Below are 18,628 nucleotides of genomic sequence, written 5' to 3' on the forward strand. Positions count from 1 at the left end.
GGATGCAAGAACACACAATATCTAATGTCAGAATGAATCACTATTTCAAAATTGCAATTTTACCAGATTGTGTGGAAATGTTTTATTCTATGCGGAACCAGAAAAGCAAGGAAAATCAATAATACCATTAGTAGATCAACATGTTAGATAACAGATTACCATAACCCAGGACATAATTAAATTTTTATTGCAAAAATGTTTTTTTGCATATTGATGAATCTATAGATGTTAGTAACTGCTATATAACAGCACTATTTAAAATTCCTGAAATAAAATGTTTGGAAGAACTTTGTTTTGAAGAGGAAAAAAAAGGAAAAAACCCTACTGGGGATGAAATATTCAAGACAAATGAAATGTTATGGAAATACTTCTTAAAAAATGTATATTTACATCCAGAGTTTATTCCTATAACTCTGAGATTCAAGTAAGACATTATTCACAGAGGAACTCTCATATGTAAGTATTCCTCCACAGTTATGAATTACAAATTAAATAGTATTGTCAAAATGGCAACCATAATAAAATCCAAGCCACCACATTAATGATTAGGAATGAATTGATTAGGAATTCAAAAGAAAAAAATTCAGCTTTGGAAAAATGATATTTAAAATGGTTCTCTAGTGATTTTTATCATAGTTATGGATTCGAACCTAAAGAAACATTATTGAGTTAAATAAAATAACATGTGTCTGTGTTTGAAAGAAAGCTTTGTCATTCTTTCTGAAATATTTGATATGAAAATGTTTGATTGGATTTTAAATCAATTTACATTATCGCAAGAAATTTTAACACTGCATTTATCAAAGAAAGAAGACAAACAGCTGTTAATGGTGGTGCCTTAGGTGTATAATTTTGAGAGAACAAGTTATCCAAAATCTGATTAACGGAAGGGAGTTTCTATCCATCAGACAAAGCAATAAATCATCTTCTGCCAATTGCTGCCTTCTACTTTTACAAAGTTTCTCAGCAGTAGTTGATTATCAAGAATTTGAACAGATTATTCGTTATGTCTTGATTAGAAATTCAGATAGCTATTTCAGAAAGTTATAGTCACAGCTGTGGTTGCTTATGAGCTAGACTTTATTTGGAAGTTTTATCAAGTTAAATATTGACTTTATCCCTTATACCTTGTGTTCTATTTTCATACTATATAATATAAAGAAATTGTAAACATCTTTACCCAGCCCTTGCAGTTTATATCAGTGTGTCTTATAAAATGTTATCATTGTATGTGTGTTTTATAACATGGAAAGTTTGGGAAACATTGTTCTAGAGGATTGTAGATCAATTTTCTTCTGCGTGAGAATCTGACCTTTGTTTAACTCTGCAACTCTGTTACCTTGGCAACCTAATAAAAGTAAAGTGTCGCCTGTTTCTAGGCAACATTGGTTATGATAAAAAATGACTCTGATTGGTAAATTATACCTGCATTGGGAGGAACTAAAAACAAATAGCTTTAGACTTCCCACAGTGCAGAGATTATTTTTCTAGGCATGTCCTTTGTAGGAACCCTGAAACTTATGTTTATGGTGTTATTAAAAGAAATGTTGGCTCCTGTGAGTACTAAGTCTTTTAAGCCAGGATGGCTTCCACACCCACTCCATGTAGATCTCATCTCCTTGCATCTGAGTTGTCACCTGGGGAGACAATAGCTTCCAGGTGGCTGCAAGGATTCCCACAGGAAAGGGAAGTCTGATGCTGCCCTGATGGTGAGAAGTAATTCCTGGCCTGTGTCCTTCTGAGAGACAGACGCCAAATACAGTCTATAAAAGTCTTTTGAGTTTGAACATTTACTTGGATCTAAGAAGACCCCTAATGGGGCAATATTTAAGTATTTCTTTTTCATGCTAGTATAAAAGAAGCCATTGTTAGTACTGGATAATTCCCTCCATAGCAGATGATGGGTTTTTTTCCATATCTACATAACCCCGCACCTCACTACTATTTTAATTACGTTAAGTCCACATTTTGCTCTTGTTTGCTTTGGCTATTGAAATATAAACATGCTCACATTACTAAGGAACTGTGGGTGCTTCTATAAGGCCATAATGGGATACTAAATCTTTACACTGTCAATAGGTAAGTACTGCAACATGGTACTATATCACCAACTCTTAGTGTATGCTAAACCTTGCTCTAAATGTTTTATATGCATTAACTCATTTAATCTTCATAGCAACTCTATGAGGTAGGTAGAATTCATATATGCATTTTACAAATGAGGAAACCAAGGCACAGAGTTGAGTAACTTGACCAAGTTTACTTAGCTAGTGAGTTGTGGGACTGAGACTTAAACCCAAGCAGTTGGACTTTAGAACCCAAGTTCTCATGCACTATGCGTAATCTACTTGTCCTTATATCCATTTGTGTCACATGCACTGTGCTAGGCATTGTGCTGAGTATGTTAGTATTATTTCATCCTCATAAGAGCCCCATTAGAAAGTCATTACCTATAGTTGAAAGATGAGAAAATTGAAGTACAGGTGTATTAAGGACTTTGCTATTTGATATTGTTCTGTGATTTGCAAATAGGAAATTTAGAAAAGTACCTGATACTACCATCTTTCAACTCTATGATTTAATCCTCTGTGCAATGTTAATTTTAAAGCTGTTAGAATGTAATGGATAGGTCAGACGGTATGGCAGAGCCCTCCCCAAATCCTGAGGATCTTTAGGGTCCTTCAAAAGCCACAAAAGAGGATGCCATGTTTCCTATACCTCAGTGTTTCCCAATGTATATTTCAGGAACATTACACCTAAATGATGTTAATAGATGGATAGTAAAAAAAAGAAAAGAAAAGTGTGCTGTGATTATGTAAATTGAGAAACATTCAGTTAAATCAGTGGTTGGAGTTAGGATTCTGTGAAACATAGTTACATGACTTGGCTGTTAGGACCATACAAATGTAGTCTACTCTAGGCTCAGGCTGTGTTACTTTCTAAGTGATTACATTTCTTCTTGGGTTGTTTCTAATCCTTTTGTATTAAAAGTATTTTTTAGGCAGCTTAAAATTATTAAATTATAAATTTCAAACTAAAGCTAGTCTATCCTTTAAGTTAGATTCCATGTTCAGTGACGTAGAACAGAAAACACAGATAGATGCCAGCTTGGAACTTACTCAAATGACAGCATCCTGGTTTTCATGTGAAGATATAATCATTAAAAAAAAAACTTTATAAGGAGGTTTATATATCGTATAATAAGGAATCATTTTGAAGCCATATTATCAGAAACCTCACTAGGTTGTCCAACACAATGACCGTTTTCTTAGATTAGTCTATGAAGAAATTTAATAAGTCAAATTTGAGTCAACACATGGAAACTCTATAGGCCCCTTGTATTTTCACTTGGAATCGTGAAACATCCTCAGCTCCAGACTGTCTCCCTACCTTTCCTTCAAACACATGCGCACATGCACGCACACACATCCTGCCCCCCCCCCCCGCTCTAGAGCTATGACAATTTAATGAATGATGGTTTCATTTCATACAAAAATTTGAAGAAACTAGAACAGTAGTTCTCAGCCTTGGATGTTAATTAGAAGCACCCAGGCTGCTCTCCCAGTGATTTCTTTAATTGGTCTGTCCTGGAGCCTGAGAAACAGCATTTCTTTAAAACTCACCAGATGATTCCAAGATATAACCATGGACCTAGAACAGCCATTCTCAAGTAAGCTCTAAAGGACTTGTTAAAACACAGGCTGTTAAACCCCGAGAGTCTCTGATTCAGTAGCACTCGGGTGGGGCCTGAGAATTTGCAATTTGATGCTGATGCTGCTCTTCCAAGAACCATACATGAGAACCTCTGACCCTAGAGCACTCTCTTATTGATGAACCTTGGAACTTTCCTCTTAGTTATGCCTTTGCTTAATTTTCAAGGTAAAGGGGAGTTCCTTATCAGATATTTTACCATCTTTGGTTAACTGAACTAGAAGTAAAATAAGCATTTCTACTCCCCAGTTTAGGTTCGATCTAGACTCATGTTTAATCATGATATTGACCATAGTTAAACAGATTGAGGTTTATAAATGCAGAACTCAGAAAATGGCCTGTTTCTTCCCAGGCACTTGCTTGCTTACCTATATCCAATAAATGTTTAAATCATAACGATTAAAACTGTATAATAATGAAAATAATTAGAGAACTTAGAGTTGCATAGGGCCATAAGAGCTTTGAATTCAGCTTACTACCTTAAAACAGGTAAGGAATTGCTCTCTTGCCTGTAGAAGTCAGAAACTTGAAAGAAGTGGGATGAGGGAACAGGGTAAACAAAAACATAGATATGCATTCAAGGATAGCCTAAGATGGACAAGATGAAGAAACCAGCCTGAATAAAAAGGGTGATTTGTACAGACAGAGAAGGAACTAATGTGAAATGGGAGGAGAGTGCCACAAACAGTTGGCAGAATAATTTGGATTTAATGACATGAGCAATATGAGGCTATTCAGAATTCTTGAACAGAAGGGTCACATGATACAAACCATGTTTCTGCAATGTTAGACTGGTGGACTGGCTTACAGATGAACAGAAGCATTTTCAATCACTGTAGGGTATAACAGAGTACAATCACTGAAGGGTGCTACTGTTTGAAATAACAGATCACACTGAGGTTTTATTGTTTTGGAAAACCAAAGAATTAATTCCAGGAGGATAAATCTGTTTTTTTAGAACCCTGGTGGGTTCACTTTGAGTTATATATGAAATTAATAATGATAGGACAATTTATGACCTATCACAAGGGCCCTTCAATTGTCTCACTGTATGTGATTCTCTTAAATAAGACACACACAGGAGTATTTTTAGGAATTAATAGAAGAAAACTTGGAGTCTATATTTCATTTCAGATAGACAGAGACAGGTTTTATGGTAAAATAATTCGACAAGACCTCTTGATTCTACATTGAACTACAAGGAAACATTATGGATTTTTTTTTCCAGTTATGAGACAAGAGAGCATAGTTAAACATAATCTCATTTGAGAACTTCAACTCAGTCCAAGTAGCTAATTATCCAAGGATCTCTGTTTAGTTAACTGGATCATAAAATCATTTTCTTTATCAGCAAAGTGGGAATTTTATAGCACAGCACTTAAGTTTTAAAAAGCTCTCTTTTTAGTTCTTAAAGGAAGCCTAATTTTCCTGATTATCTCCTCAAATAAAGGCCTTAGTGGAACAAACATCCAAAACAACTACCCAGGAGGCAGCTAAAGTTTGAATCCTGAATGCCAAGAAATGTTGAATGGACAGTCATGATCATAGGAGAGACAGTTCAACAACTGAAACAAATCAGCATTCCCATGTAGAAAATGCAGGGTGAGAACAGAAGTCCAAGGAGTAGATTTGGGGAGTGACCTCTCAGTAGTGGACTGTGAAGTCTAAGAATAGGATTACAGAGGAACCATGCATACACCCTCTTCGTTTTTGCAAAGCTTTTCTTGACCCTGCTGCCCCTTCTACCTACTAACTGAATTGGGCTTGAAGAAATTCCCTGTTGATTTTTGAGAGAATAATTTCATTAGAGTAGTGGGGAAGAAAACTGGTTTTCAGGAACTCTAAGGAGAACTGGCTGGGATGGTTGTGGCTACTGATACAAATATAAAGGAAGTTTAAGAGAAGGAAGAAGATGTGGGATTTTAAGTTAAACGGGCAGCAGGGTTAAGGAAAAGCTTTTTATAAGCTAAAGGGAAGTTCTACACATTTGTAGATGCAGAGGATACGTAGCCAAAAGACTAGAAGAGGTAGAGAAAAGTGAGATGAAACCTCTATCTCTATTTGGAGGAAAGCAAGAGAGATAACACTCAGGAAAAAACACAGTGTGTTGATTTTCAAGTCAAGGTATGAGAGAGAGCTCACCTTGTCCTCACCCTATTTTTGTTGTTGTTTGTTTGTTTTCAAATAAATTTCAGTGGTTCACAAACATTATTGTGTATCAGAATCACCCACACATCTCATTAACGTTGTCTTGGAATACTTTAAGATTCTGATTCTGTGTTGGACCCAGAAATCTAGTTTCTTAATGAACATCCCAGATGATTTTGTTGCTAGCAATCCAGTCTTTGAAAAAGACTCCTGTGTGTTCATTTGCCCTGTGAAGAGTTGAAATATATAGAGAAGGAAAAGTCTTAGGGGTTTGAGAATGAAGATCTCAAATAAGAAGAAAAATATAACTAAATAGGATTTCTAAGTGGCACACCAACAAGTTAAAATCCAACATTGTGGACCACACCTGCCATCTTCTAGAAGGGCCATCAGTAGCAGACACACCATGCTAAGCAAGTTTTATAGATGTGCACCAGGGCCACAGCCAGCTGATCTTTCTTATTTTTAGGTAGGTTTGACGTCAGATGTTGATTACAATTTTGGCGGCAAGTTGAAGTTTCACATTTAGGAGAGAATCACCCCAAGAATATCCTACTTATATCCTCTGCTCTTCACAACAGAGAAAGGAAAAACATTTAAAATATTTTCCATGTCCCTCACCAGCATTGTGCAGTGCTTGGCATTTTTCCAGACATGTCCAGTGTCACTTAATTAGAAGACAGACAAAAAGTTAGACAGTGGGATCAGGTAATAGCCAAGCAGGTTGAAGGTTTTCCATTGCAGTGCTAAAGTAGGGCAGTGACCTTCAGGTTCCTTAGCAGTCCCCCTCCCATGCTCCACAGCACCACCAGCCCCCGACTTTCCTTGTGTGATCATATGAACAGCTCCTGGTTTGGGTTTGTTTTCATTGTGGTCCTCCCTGCCTTAATTTAAAACATATTTTTGTTCAATCCCTGTACCGACTAGCCAAAAAATAAAATAAATTAAAAATAAAAAAAGTTACTCAGCTGTATTAAAACAAAAATAGAAATTAAAAACTAAAACTAACTTATGCCAATGGTTCTTAGCTTTTTGATTAACAAAACCACATACGTGATAATTTTGTTCCAACCCCTTAAAAACTGATCCTACATATATACATGAATTTATTTACATACAACTATGTCAGGGATTTCACAAATGGCTTGAAGGCTATTATAAGGGCACAGGGATTCCAGGTTTAGCATGCAGAACACAAACATGGGAAACGGTTTTCACTGGAGTGTTCCTGTCTAATCCTTGTCAGGTACATGTAATTTTTGCACCGTTTTAACATAGAAAAATTTGGGGTTTAGTTTTTGCACTTAACCTTTATTATCCTAAGTTCTCACAAAATCCTCATAAATTATTTTTCTAAATCCCTAAATATATTTTCATAAACTGGTCTATCATATTTTACACTTCTATTATTGAATATTTAAGTTGCATTTAATATTTTAATGTTATAGCTAAAATTACAGAAAATATCTTTGTACTGTAGGCAAATTCTTGTTTTAAGAAGTTTTGGAGAATCAGCCCTTTCTATTCTCATTACTTTGTTTACTTCTCCTACCTCCACTCCTATTTGCATCCTCTTCTTGCTTTTCTCTTTCACTTGATCTATTTCCTGTTACTCATACAGTAGAAGGATGCCCTTGATGACAGCTAAAAGAGATATGGTGAACTAAACAATTTCGTGATAATTATTTCTTGATAAATTGGACATATATTTTAGCTTAATCTGGATCTTTATTCTAATCTCATCTGATCCGTGTTTTCTTACTTTGACGTTTCTCATAATTTTTCAATAGTAGATAGTGTTAAACTCTTTAACACTATTAATATTGAATAGTTTTTAAAGAGTTAATAATAAATAAAAACTTAGATCCCAGAAGCTTTCATATAAGACTATGAAGTTTTAAAATCTATAATTGATTTTTTTATTGTAAAAATCATGTGACTAAAATTATCAAACATACTGCCAAAGTTGTGAGATTTTAATAAACCCGGCTGTTGTTTAAAAGAAAACGTTCCCCCACCTTTTCTTGAGTAATTTATTCATCCTGAAAGCACTTTGTTAGGATTTTTAAATTTTAAATAATATTTGTTTTCCAGAAATGTTTTATCTCTTTAAAACAAAAAAGTAATGCAATTGCTTAATTTTGTATTTAGTACTTTATTCATTTGTTCCAATTTTTATTTGTTCATAGAGTTGTGAATTATGAGAACATTAATAAAAATGACTACTATACTATTAGCCGAAAGGCGGTAACACACATTTATAATGATGACATCGAATTTATCGAAATTGATCGATGGGAACAGGAATATCTGTATCACAGAGAACTCACTAAGATTCCCATATTTTCACTTTTCCGGAAATGGAAGGCTTTTAATGTATGGAGGAAGAATGTTCGCTCCAAGAAACTCACTGCCTGTCGAAAATCTCTACAAAAAAATCTGTTCATTGTTAATCCTGTATGTATTTCCTAATCATATTTTTAAATAATTACTTATAGAAAAAGAAATTGTGAATCTATTACAGGTGTTGATTTAGACTGTTCCTGAAATAGAATATTTCATCTTTTTAAGAGAATTCACAAATTTTCATCCTGTCTTGTCATTCAGGAGTCTGGCAGTCTAGTGGTGTATCTACATTTTAACCAGGGTTGCAAAATGTGAAAGTATAAGAAAAAGAGTAGCACAGGTCCCCTTTGATTAGCAACAGCTTCAGAGTTTTAGATTTGTGATTTCCTTTGTTGTTGATCAGGAAAATTGTATATATTTTTGAGCAGAGTAGGCTGGCAACTCATTACTTTTCATCTTTGAGACACTTTGAACTTCTTGATTCAAAATTGCTTGGGGGCTTGTTTTCACTGGCCAGTACCTCCCAGTGTATCATGTGTGTTCCTCTACAATGGATTCAGACAGCAGGGAAAGTTCTAATATTTACTTTTTATGATGGGGTGATTATGAAAAAAGAACTGTTAAAGGTAGTGTGGTCATATTTAAAATCTCTACCCAGTGAATTTCAACTTGCATTAGAAATTTTCTACTTGGCCCCTGGGAATGAACTGGAATCATTATCATTGTCATCCTTAAGGTATTGGGTCCTCAGCTGTCTATGACACACTGAATCACTAAGTCACCACCCTCTCAGGTCAGAAGCCTCAAGTGTGCTTTTTACTGGTCATTTCCTTTATTTTTCGTGTGGGAATCTGAAAAACTGTTATCATGTCAGTCACATAATTAAGGAACATTCATGGCTAACATAGATATGAGTGGAAAACAAATATATGAGATCTACCATATGAAGTCATCCATTTCATCGAGCATTCTGAGTTGTGGAGAAATAGTCTTTCCTGACACCAAACTCAATCCCTAGACTTCTAATTTCATTAAGGATGCATGAGTCATTTGAAGTTCCATCTTTCATCTTTTACCATGTCTTGAACACTGCGCCTATCATAAATTTCTTACTAAGTATGTAAAATAGTCCCTTCTAGATTTGTCTTTAAAATTGCCTCCATCGATGCTCAAGGATTGTTTACTTATTTTATGTGCTGAGAATTGTCATTGTCTGTGCCCATCATTGATATGAGTGGTGTTTGGCCCCTTAAATTTACTCCTGGCAGACCAGAAAGTTCTCATCCTCTTAAGATAGGATTGACCTAAATGACAGACCCACTATGGTGGCTTAAATATCTGATAGATGCTATAAATGCCCACACACTTACCACTAGTCTTATATTTACAATTAGTTAACTAGGATGTCTGATTCCCCTAGACTAGGTTGACAGGAGAAATATGGAGTTGTCCTTGAAAATTTTCTTTTTATGATTTTTTAAAATAACCAACCTGTTAGCACCTGTTCCTACATTTTCTTATAACAATTTTATTGATATATGATTACATATCACACAATTCACCCATCTAAAATATACAATTCAATGATTTTTAGTATATTCACAGAATTGATCAATTGTCACCGTGGTCAATTTTAGAACATATCCATCATTCCAAAAAGAAACCAAATTACCCATTAATGGTCACTTTATTTCTCCACAACTCTAGGCAACTACTAATCTGTTTTCTAGATTTGCCTGTTCTGTACATTTAATATAAATGGAATCATACAATATGTGGTCCTTTGTGACTGGCTTTTTCACTTAACATAATGTTTTCAAGGTTCTTCTATGTTGTAGCATAGCATTTCTTTTTATTGACTTATTATATTCCATTGTATGGGGATATACCTATTTTATTTATCCATCCATCTATTGATGGATATTTGGGTTGCTTCCACTTTTTGGCTATTATGAATAATGCTGCTGTGAACATTCATGTACAAGTTTTTGTCTGGACATATGTTTTCATTTCTCTTGGGCATATGCCTAGGAGTAGAATTGCTGGGTCAGTAGTAACGCTATGTTTAATTTTCTGAGGAAACATGGAACAGTTTTCCTGAGCAACTTATTACCCACTGAAAATTTAAAGTTAAATTTGCCTTTGTTCTATGTCATAGCCTCCTAGATTAATAGATGGGCTCTTTTATTACCATTATGACTGAACATTGTAAAAGTCCTTAAGGTAACACAAAGAATCTTTTAGGAGCCATTAGCCAAATCTAATGAAAGTTAAGATCTTGCCCAGTTTTCTGTTACTTGTCTCAATTTCATTTCTTAAGTAGCTGGAAGACATGTATATCTTTTCAAAATTAAAAGAAAGGAATTTTGACAAGTTAAATCTCATAATTTAAGAAATTCTTTCAGAGAAAAATTTCAGGAGTGTTCCTATTTAATGTATGCATTTTCTAGTTGTAGCTAAAGGTAACATACAGAGCTGGTTTTTATCCTTAATAACCATTCTTTCTTTCCAAACGTTTTTATACTTTTAAAATACAGGGGCTTTTTTTTTTAACTAAATAATGCTAAATTCTTATTTTCATTCAGTATTTGCGACCAGCTCTTCTTAAAGTAAATGAAATGTGTTATCAATTGAGTTTTATGGGACTTTGTTATATTGAAAAATGTCACACCTACACCCTGCAGGAATTTAAGGCCGCACAAGTCATGTGGCTAGCACAGGTGAGGAATTTTGTCTGTAAAGATCAAGATTTCTTTCCCTATTATTGCTACTTTAGTATCACTAATTATACATATTCATCAATGTCTAGGTGACAGCACACCTAGAAGAATTTCGAAACAAAGCAAAAGATGTTGTCAGGAAGGCTTGTCGATTTGCTTTGCGTGCTGTCGGATTTACTCCTGATGACTGTGCGTTTGAGCCTTCCGAGGGTATGTAAGGGAAAGAACCTCAACATATCAGAACCAGTGTCTTCCTAAAATATCACCTCTTTTTTTATTCTACTGTTCTTAAGTTTAAATAATGATTCTATTTTTCAATTGTTCTAAGATTTTGCTTGCTATGTTTTAAATTTAATGGATTTTGTGGAAGGAGGAAAAACAATAAATACTGCATTTTTTTTTTTTGCATTACTCCTGCTTGTGTATAGTATTTATGAACTGGATACAGAATCTTAATTCATAAGCATTTAATAGTGGACTCAAGGCCTTTCTGCTTAAAGGTATGTCTAACCTACTACAGACAATAGGTTTGTTAAAATTAGGGACTGGATGGATGTCAGGACTGGCCCCAGCTGGCATGGACTCTAAAGGATGACTAAAATGCTGGTAGAAAAGGAGGGTAAAAGTGTGCCTGGGAAAGAGATAGCATAGTATACAGATCAAATCTTGTTACAAGAATGTTAGTAAACTGTCTATAGTCTTGTTGAGTTGAAATCCTTTCATATGAAACTCTTTTGAATAACTGGGCTGTTTTCTGGGGTTTGAAATTCGTCGTGAACCAAAGGATTTTGTTGTTTTTGAATTTTATTTGTCTTTTCTCTTAATCATATTAAAAGAAATGGAATTTTTACACAAGAATTTTTGTGTCTTCTATTGTTCTTAGAATATTTTAAAATACAAGCCGGTTTTAAAATACCAGGTTTCACTGAAGTGCCATTTGAGTTGTCCACTTACGGAGACTCCGAGAGAATGACATACACAGAGCAGGCCAGCAAAAGGCACCACTGCATGAGGCTGACACGGTAATTGATTATTCTTTCTTCCAGAAAAAAACAGTGATGAGGAATTTGGGGGATATGGTGACCTGAATACCCATGCCAGAAGCCTGCCCCTCCAACTGCCATCCAGCAAAGCAGCCGCAGGGACTGGCGAGCTGGTAGAGACTTAGAGCGTGAGTCCAAGGCCAAGAGCGCCGTTTTGGTCTCTGTGGCTTTGTTACCCTCTGCCCCAATCTGGAGCATGGAGGCCAGAAGTAGAGCAGACTGTGGTAAGGAGAAGTTGGGCACACAGATATTTGTGGACCTCACCAAGTAGGCCTGGAGGGCCTGCTCCATCTAAAGAACTACAAACAGCTGCATAAACCACACAAAGTGCCACCCTATCCCTAAGGGATTTTTGCAACTAGGAGCCAGAGAGGGAAGTCTTCCTTCTAGGACCTGCTCACCCACATCAGCATTAGCTCTGCCACCTGCCTACTCAACTGGATCTCAAACTTGACTGTTCTGAGTTTGGCTTTTCCATCACTCGAAAACCTCATGATTACAAATAACTCAAATTATCTGAAAAGTTGTCTGTGGAACTATAAAGCACTGATTATTTTTATTCAGTGCTCACTAATTTAAGTCAACTTTTACACTATCTGTTTCATAAATCTTAACTGTGCACCAGTTTATATATGCAAATGTCTGTGTCGCAACATAAGTCAAAGAAGCAGCGTCTGAGGCCACCCTCGTGGGCCTAGAGATACTAAAGGCCCTGGAGCTCCACTTAAGCAGAATAAAAAGTTACTCTAAATGTCTTGCTGACTGTCTGCCTTTTAAGAATTTACGTAAGGAAACATAAGATGAGCATTTTGGGGTTAACAATTGCTGTCAAACAGCATTTATTCAATAGCAAAGATTTTACACTTTTGCCATTAGAATGCAAGTTATAGATGTTGTATGTATTGATTTCTTCTTCGAAGCATCTTTTAAAAAATCTTATGGCCCTTTTGGCTAGATGAGCTAGATTCATTTCCTTAACAACTATATTATTCATTAAATATCTCATTGAAGGTTTAGAACACCTAGCTAAATCGATGCTATGTATTTGAATATATTTGTGTTTTAAAAGGAAGAATGTCTAAGAAAAACTCTCTGGAAAATAGTTTTCTGATATTGTAATTAAATGGAAATTCAAGGAGGAATTATGATATTTTAAAATTTGAATACATGTTTTAGAGTCACTGTCAAAAATATGTAGTGATATATATATATGTATATAGAAAACTGAAGCTGTATTTGTTTTTTCTTTTCAAGCTTTATCTGTCTAAACGACTATCTGATTGAGAATGCAATGCACATCTTAACGGTAAATTCCGTGAACTCTCTTTTGAATTATCTCACGGACAAGCTAAAACGAACACCTTCAGCAGATGTCATTCAGAAATGGATTACTGAAGAAAAGCCTGAAGTCACTGATAGAAAGGTATATTCAGACAAAATTCATTGATCAGCACTTATTGAGAAGTGCTTACTACACTCTATGCATTATGCCATTTTCTGTGTCCTGGAAAAAGTAGAGAAATGGTTAGAGAGTTTCACAGTATAATCAGAGCCTACCATACGTACATCAAATGGCAGAATGAAAATCAGCATATTGACTAGTATCTAATTATAGAGTGAGAATCCATCATACTGAAAAAATGTTACTGTCACTCTCATAGGAATTTGCTAAAGATTATTCATGTGCTCAATGACTTATTTCTTAAGTACCTAGTATATGCTGATCCCTGTGCTGGGTATTGGGTATATAGTGATGAAAAGCATAGACAGGATCATTGCCCCAAGAAGCTCTAGTTTGCGGGCATGAATTGGCAGGGAGAAGCAGAAAAAGTGGTATACACATAAAAGAGATAATCATTTAGAGGTGAGAAGAAACAAATCATGGAAGCAAATCTTTGTGCTTTGAGTAGAAGACCACTTGGGAGGATGTTGATCTTAGAGGCACAAAGTAATCTGGGGATATTTGAGATGAAGTAATACAAATTTGTGTATTCTAGCATAGTTTAGAGAGAAATCGTATTAGCTCATATCCAAGTTTCTCAGTAAGCTTTCCTCCAGTTCCATCCTTGGTAATAGCTTCTTGCCAGAATACCCAAAAACACAGCAAAATATGCTTACCTGGTTTTATCAAGCCCCCTACCTCCACATCTCAACTCCCCCTACCCCTGAGGAAACCTAACTATTCAGTGCAAGCCCTGATGCTCTTTGTCTTAGTTTCCCTTTTCTCCAAAAGCTGATCGTCACATACTCTTTTTCGTTGCTTCTTCTCCTCTCCTATTCTCAATTCTTCCTTTTAATAAGTACTATCACATTTAAAAAGTAACATTTATTTTTCTAACTATAAAGTAATATATGACAAGTGCAGAAAATTCAAAAAACACAGAAATATACAAAGAAAAGTATCCTTTGCTACACAAAGATGATTATTTCCAAGGGGAAAAAAAGGTATAATACTGCTTTATCACCTGCTTTTTCCACTCAGCAATATATTGTGAAATATTTCCCAAGTCCATAGGTATTTTTCTGTGTAGTATTCTTACCTAGAAAGGTACTATAATCCTTGAAAACAATTTTCTATTGGTGATTACTTTCTCACTATTCCAAATAATGCTTCAAGAGACATCCTTGTCTATACATTTTTCATACATCTCTGATTTTCCCCTTAAAAGAAATTCCTAGATGTGGAATTGTTAGGTCAGAAATAAGCAAACTTTTTAAGGCTTTTGATACATACTGATGCATAACTTTCCAGAAAGTTTTGTCAACTTACAACCTGCCTAGCAATGTTTGAGCGTGAGTATTTACCCATATACATACTAAATATTATCATTCATTTTAATCTTTGTCAATCTGTTGTATGCAAAATGGTGAATCACTTCTTTTTTTATTGAAACATAATTGATTATACATATTTATGGGGTACAGAGTTGACTATCAGTATTTGTGTGCAGTATGTGATGATCAAATCAGGATAATTAGCATATTCATCATTGCAAAATGTAATCATCCTTTGGTATCTCTGCTTTTAAACGTTGTATTCTTTTAAATTGCTATCCCAGTGCAGGAATAAGAGCATAGGTCTGGAAATCAGAAAGACCTGGGTTTGAATTCTGGTCTGCCACTTACTAGCCAGTATGTCCTGGAAGAAATGTTCTACCTTCTCCAGATCCCATTTTCTCATGGGAGTAATAATGGTAACTGAGTCATATGACCAATTGGTGCTAGAATTACACAAATACCTAGTACTGTACCTGGCACAAAGTAAACTCTCAATAAATGTTGTTACTGAGTAAACTATTTTAAGGAAGAGAAAAAGAAGGAGGTTGATTGACCATTTGTATTTTCCTTTTAAGAACCGTCAGATTATCATGCCCTTTGCCCCTTTTTCTATTTGTTTATTCAAGTGCTGTTTGAATATATTTCTATTTAAGTATTAGTTATTATATTATTAGAATATATCTCTATTAAGTATATCAACTATATTTCTATTTAAATATTATCAACTTTCTGACGGCCAGCCTGTGGCTCACTCGGGAGAGTGCGGTGCTGATAAATATTATCAACTTTCTACCTACTATTTACTGATATGTTTTCCCAGTTTGTCTGCCTTTCTTCTTTGTTAATAGTGTTTCTATAAGGAGAGAAGTTTTACATTGCTGTGTAGTCTTTCCATATTTGCCCTTTTTCTTTTTATGGCATTATTTTCTGAAAGACTTTCCATATGCTAAGATGATAAATTCAGCTAATCATACAGACTGGAGTTCACGTGCCACTTGCGTTCTTTCTATTTTGCACCGTGGTGCTTGCTTCTTTCTAACACTGCACGTATATGCTCATTTCAGGGAGCGCCTGTGATGGAAAAGCAAGAAGAACATGCGTCTCTCGTCCCCGTGTTTCTCACAGAACTGATATTGACGGTCCAGTCACTATTCTTCGAGCCTTCTTTGGAAGACTTTCTGGTGTGTGTTTCTCCAAATACCATCCACATATAAGCACCTTTTTGGAAAATGAAGCAACCGTTTTACTGTCAAATGGTTGTCAGGATTTCAGTAGCCACTTTTCCAAAATGATTGTAAGAGAGAAAGCACTGTTCTGTCCCCACGTTGCATCTACAAACAAGCTGTCTAAAAGTTTAGCACATTTTTTTTTTAACTTGAGACAGATCAGGGTCTTGGTAAGGTACACTATCAAGAGAACATATTCTATACAAAATTTAGAATTGACTATAGGCATCACTCTAATAAGAGTCCAAGAAATCACTCTGTTATAAATATCGTTTTTGAAATGATAAGCTCTGTGTGTAGACGTGTATTTGAAACAACTAGATGGGGATGATTAAGGCTAATGACTGACATAATAATGAGAAAAATAGAAAATTCATGAATGATAGCTTTATTAAGGCTTCTGTTGGCTAATTATGGGTTATATGAAATAAAATCTTACGTTTGTATGAGCACATAATCACGCTGATTATGCCCAGAGCTCGGCCATGTATTTCTCATGTGTGGAAATTAAAGACACCGGTGTGGCCCGCTCTATAGGCAGTTTACAGTATGGCTGTTTGCTTCTTCAAGGCCAGCTGGAGAATTTCTCTCAACAAAGGCCCAATCCCTCTTTAAAGGGCTTTCGCTTGATTTAGTCAGGTCTATCCAGGATAATCACCTTTTTTGACTAACTCAAAATCAACTGATTTGGGACGTTAATTATATCTGCAAAATCCCTCCACCTTGGCCATACAATGTAATCTAATCATGAGAATGACATCCCATCATATTCACAGGTCCCACCCATACTCCAGAGGAGGGATTGTACAGGGTGTATATACAGGGGACAGGAATCTTGGGGCCATCTTAGAATCCTAACTACCACATTTGTGTTTGTACACAGATTAGTGAACCAGAGTCTATATTTTCTGTGGTTAGCTGGTATACTGTGATGCAAAAGTACCAGTAATCAGGATCACTAGATTTTAGTCTTGGCTTTACAGTTAATAAGCTATTTGACTTTGGGAAAACCACCTACCTCTCTGGGATTCAGTTGCTGCCATAGTAAGATAAGAAGGCAGAGTTCTAGGATTGCTTCCTATTCCAGCAATCTATGATTCTGTAATTTATGGTAGGCTATTTTAAGACATTTACAGTGACAGGCAGACTGCTGACATCCCTGTGGTTGAAACCTCGCTCAGGAGCTTCCATGCAGAGAGGTACTGGGCTCTCATGTCCCCTCCTGGCCACAAGACATGTCCTTCACATGGGGTGCAGCTCTGTGGACATCTGCCCTGTGCTGCAGGTGACACAGGAAGCTCTCTCCCACAAGAAGCTGACTGTTCTTTACCCAAAAGGGACAGGCCTCAAAAATCTCTATACCTTTCCCATTTCCTGTGGTAGGACCCTGCTTCCCACACAGGTATCTTTAATTCCCACACAAGAAAAATACATAGCCAAGCTCTGGGCATAATCAGCATGTTTATGTGTTCATGCCAATGTAAGATTATATTTCATATAACCCATAATTAGTCAATAGAAGCCTTAATAAGGTTATCATTTATGAATTTTCTTTTTTTCACTATTATGTCTGTCATCAGCCTTAATCATCCCCATCTAGTTGTTTCAAATACACATCTACATATAGAGCTTGCTCTGAAGGAAAATTATATACCTAAGTCATGACATCTTACAGTGTTCTTGCTTAGGGTACTATGAAGCACTAATACTTGATTGAACATATACTTTTCAATTCTCATCTTTCCTGTTGTGTTTGACAGACCTCCTGTTGTATTTGACCTGTTTACTGTTTCCATCTCTTAAGATAGACTCCTTTTGTAGTTTCATTTCTCTTGGTTCTACTCCTATACCAACATTTTTTTCCTTCCCTTTCTGAGAGCCTCTTTTTGTCTGACCTCCTCTTCACAGCCTGTATATTCTTCCTGGGTGCTCTTTTCTTTGCCCATTGTTCTAACTACCACTTCTAGAGTGCAAACATAAGCATGCATATGTGTGTGTGTGTGTGTGTGTGTGTGTGTGTGTGTGTGTGTCTTTTTTTTTTTTTTGGAGGCCAACCAATATGGGATCCAAACGCTTGACCTTGGTGTTACAAGGCCACAGTCTAACCAGGTGAGATAACTGGCCAGCCCCACAAGCATATATTTAGATTCAATACCTTTCTTCTAAGATCCAGACTCAAAGCCATCTGGAAATCTTCACCTGAATGTCCCACAATTAACTCCAATTCACCAAAATGAATTGAACTTGTCAACTTCTTCCAAAACTTGCTCTTCCCTCCCTATCTCCATCTCAATAAAAAGTGCTACCCAGATGCCCAAGGCAGCAATCTGTGAGCTATTCTTGATCCTCCCCTACCTCCTCCAGATTAAGTCACAGGTCTTGTGCATTAAGCCTGAGTTGCACCCCCACCCCCAATGCCATTCCTCTCAGTATATCAGAACATCATCTTCTCTTGTCTGGCCTGCTGTAATAGTCTGTTCTGATCTGCCAGCCTCTCTTCCTTCTAATTCATTTTCCACATTGCTGACAGCAAGATTATTTTCATAGGCAACACTAATCATGTCACTTTCTTGCTTAAAATTTCCCCATTGCCTGTAATAGCATTTTTCAAAGGATGCTTTGGCAGATGTTGATAGGCATTCTAGGAGAAAAGGGG

General features: G+C 36.0%; 1 protein-coding gene across 1 annotated transcript in view; it reads left to right on the plus strand.

Moving 5' to 3' along the window:
* Positions 1-18,628, plus strand: part of DNAH6 (dynein axonemal heavy chain 6) — a 305,977-nt gene that overhangs the window by 43,283 nt on the left and 244,066 nt on the right. The window contains exons 4-9 of the mRNA XM_063078669.1: positions 8,049-8,316; positions 10,791-10,925; positions 11,015-11,135; positions 11,809-11,947; positions 13,223-13,391; positions 15,811-15,927. Coding sequence (XP_062934739.1) covers positions 8,049-8,316; positions 10,791-10,925; positions 11,015-11,135; positions 11,809-11,947; positions 13,223-13,391; positions 15,811-15,927 — 949 coding nt within the window. The remainder of the gene's footprint in view (positions 1-8,048; positions 8,317-10,790; positions 10,926-11,014; positions 11,136-11,808; positions 11,948-13,222; positions 13,392-15,810; positions 15,928-18,628) is intronic.

This window comes from Cynocephalus volans, chromosome 14, assembly GCF_027409185.1.
Source record: "Cynocephalus volans isolate mCynVol1 chromosome 14, mCynVol1.pri, whole genome shotgun sequence".
NCBI classification, from domain to species: domain Eukaryota; kingdom Metazoa; phylum Chordata; class Mammalia; order Dermoptera; family Cynocephalidae; genus Cynocephalus; species Cynocephalus volans.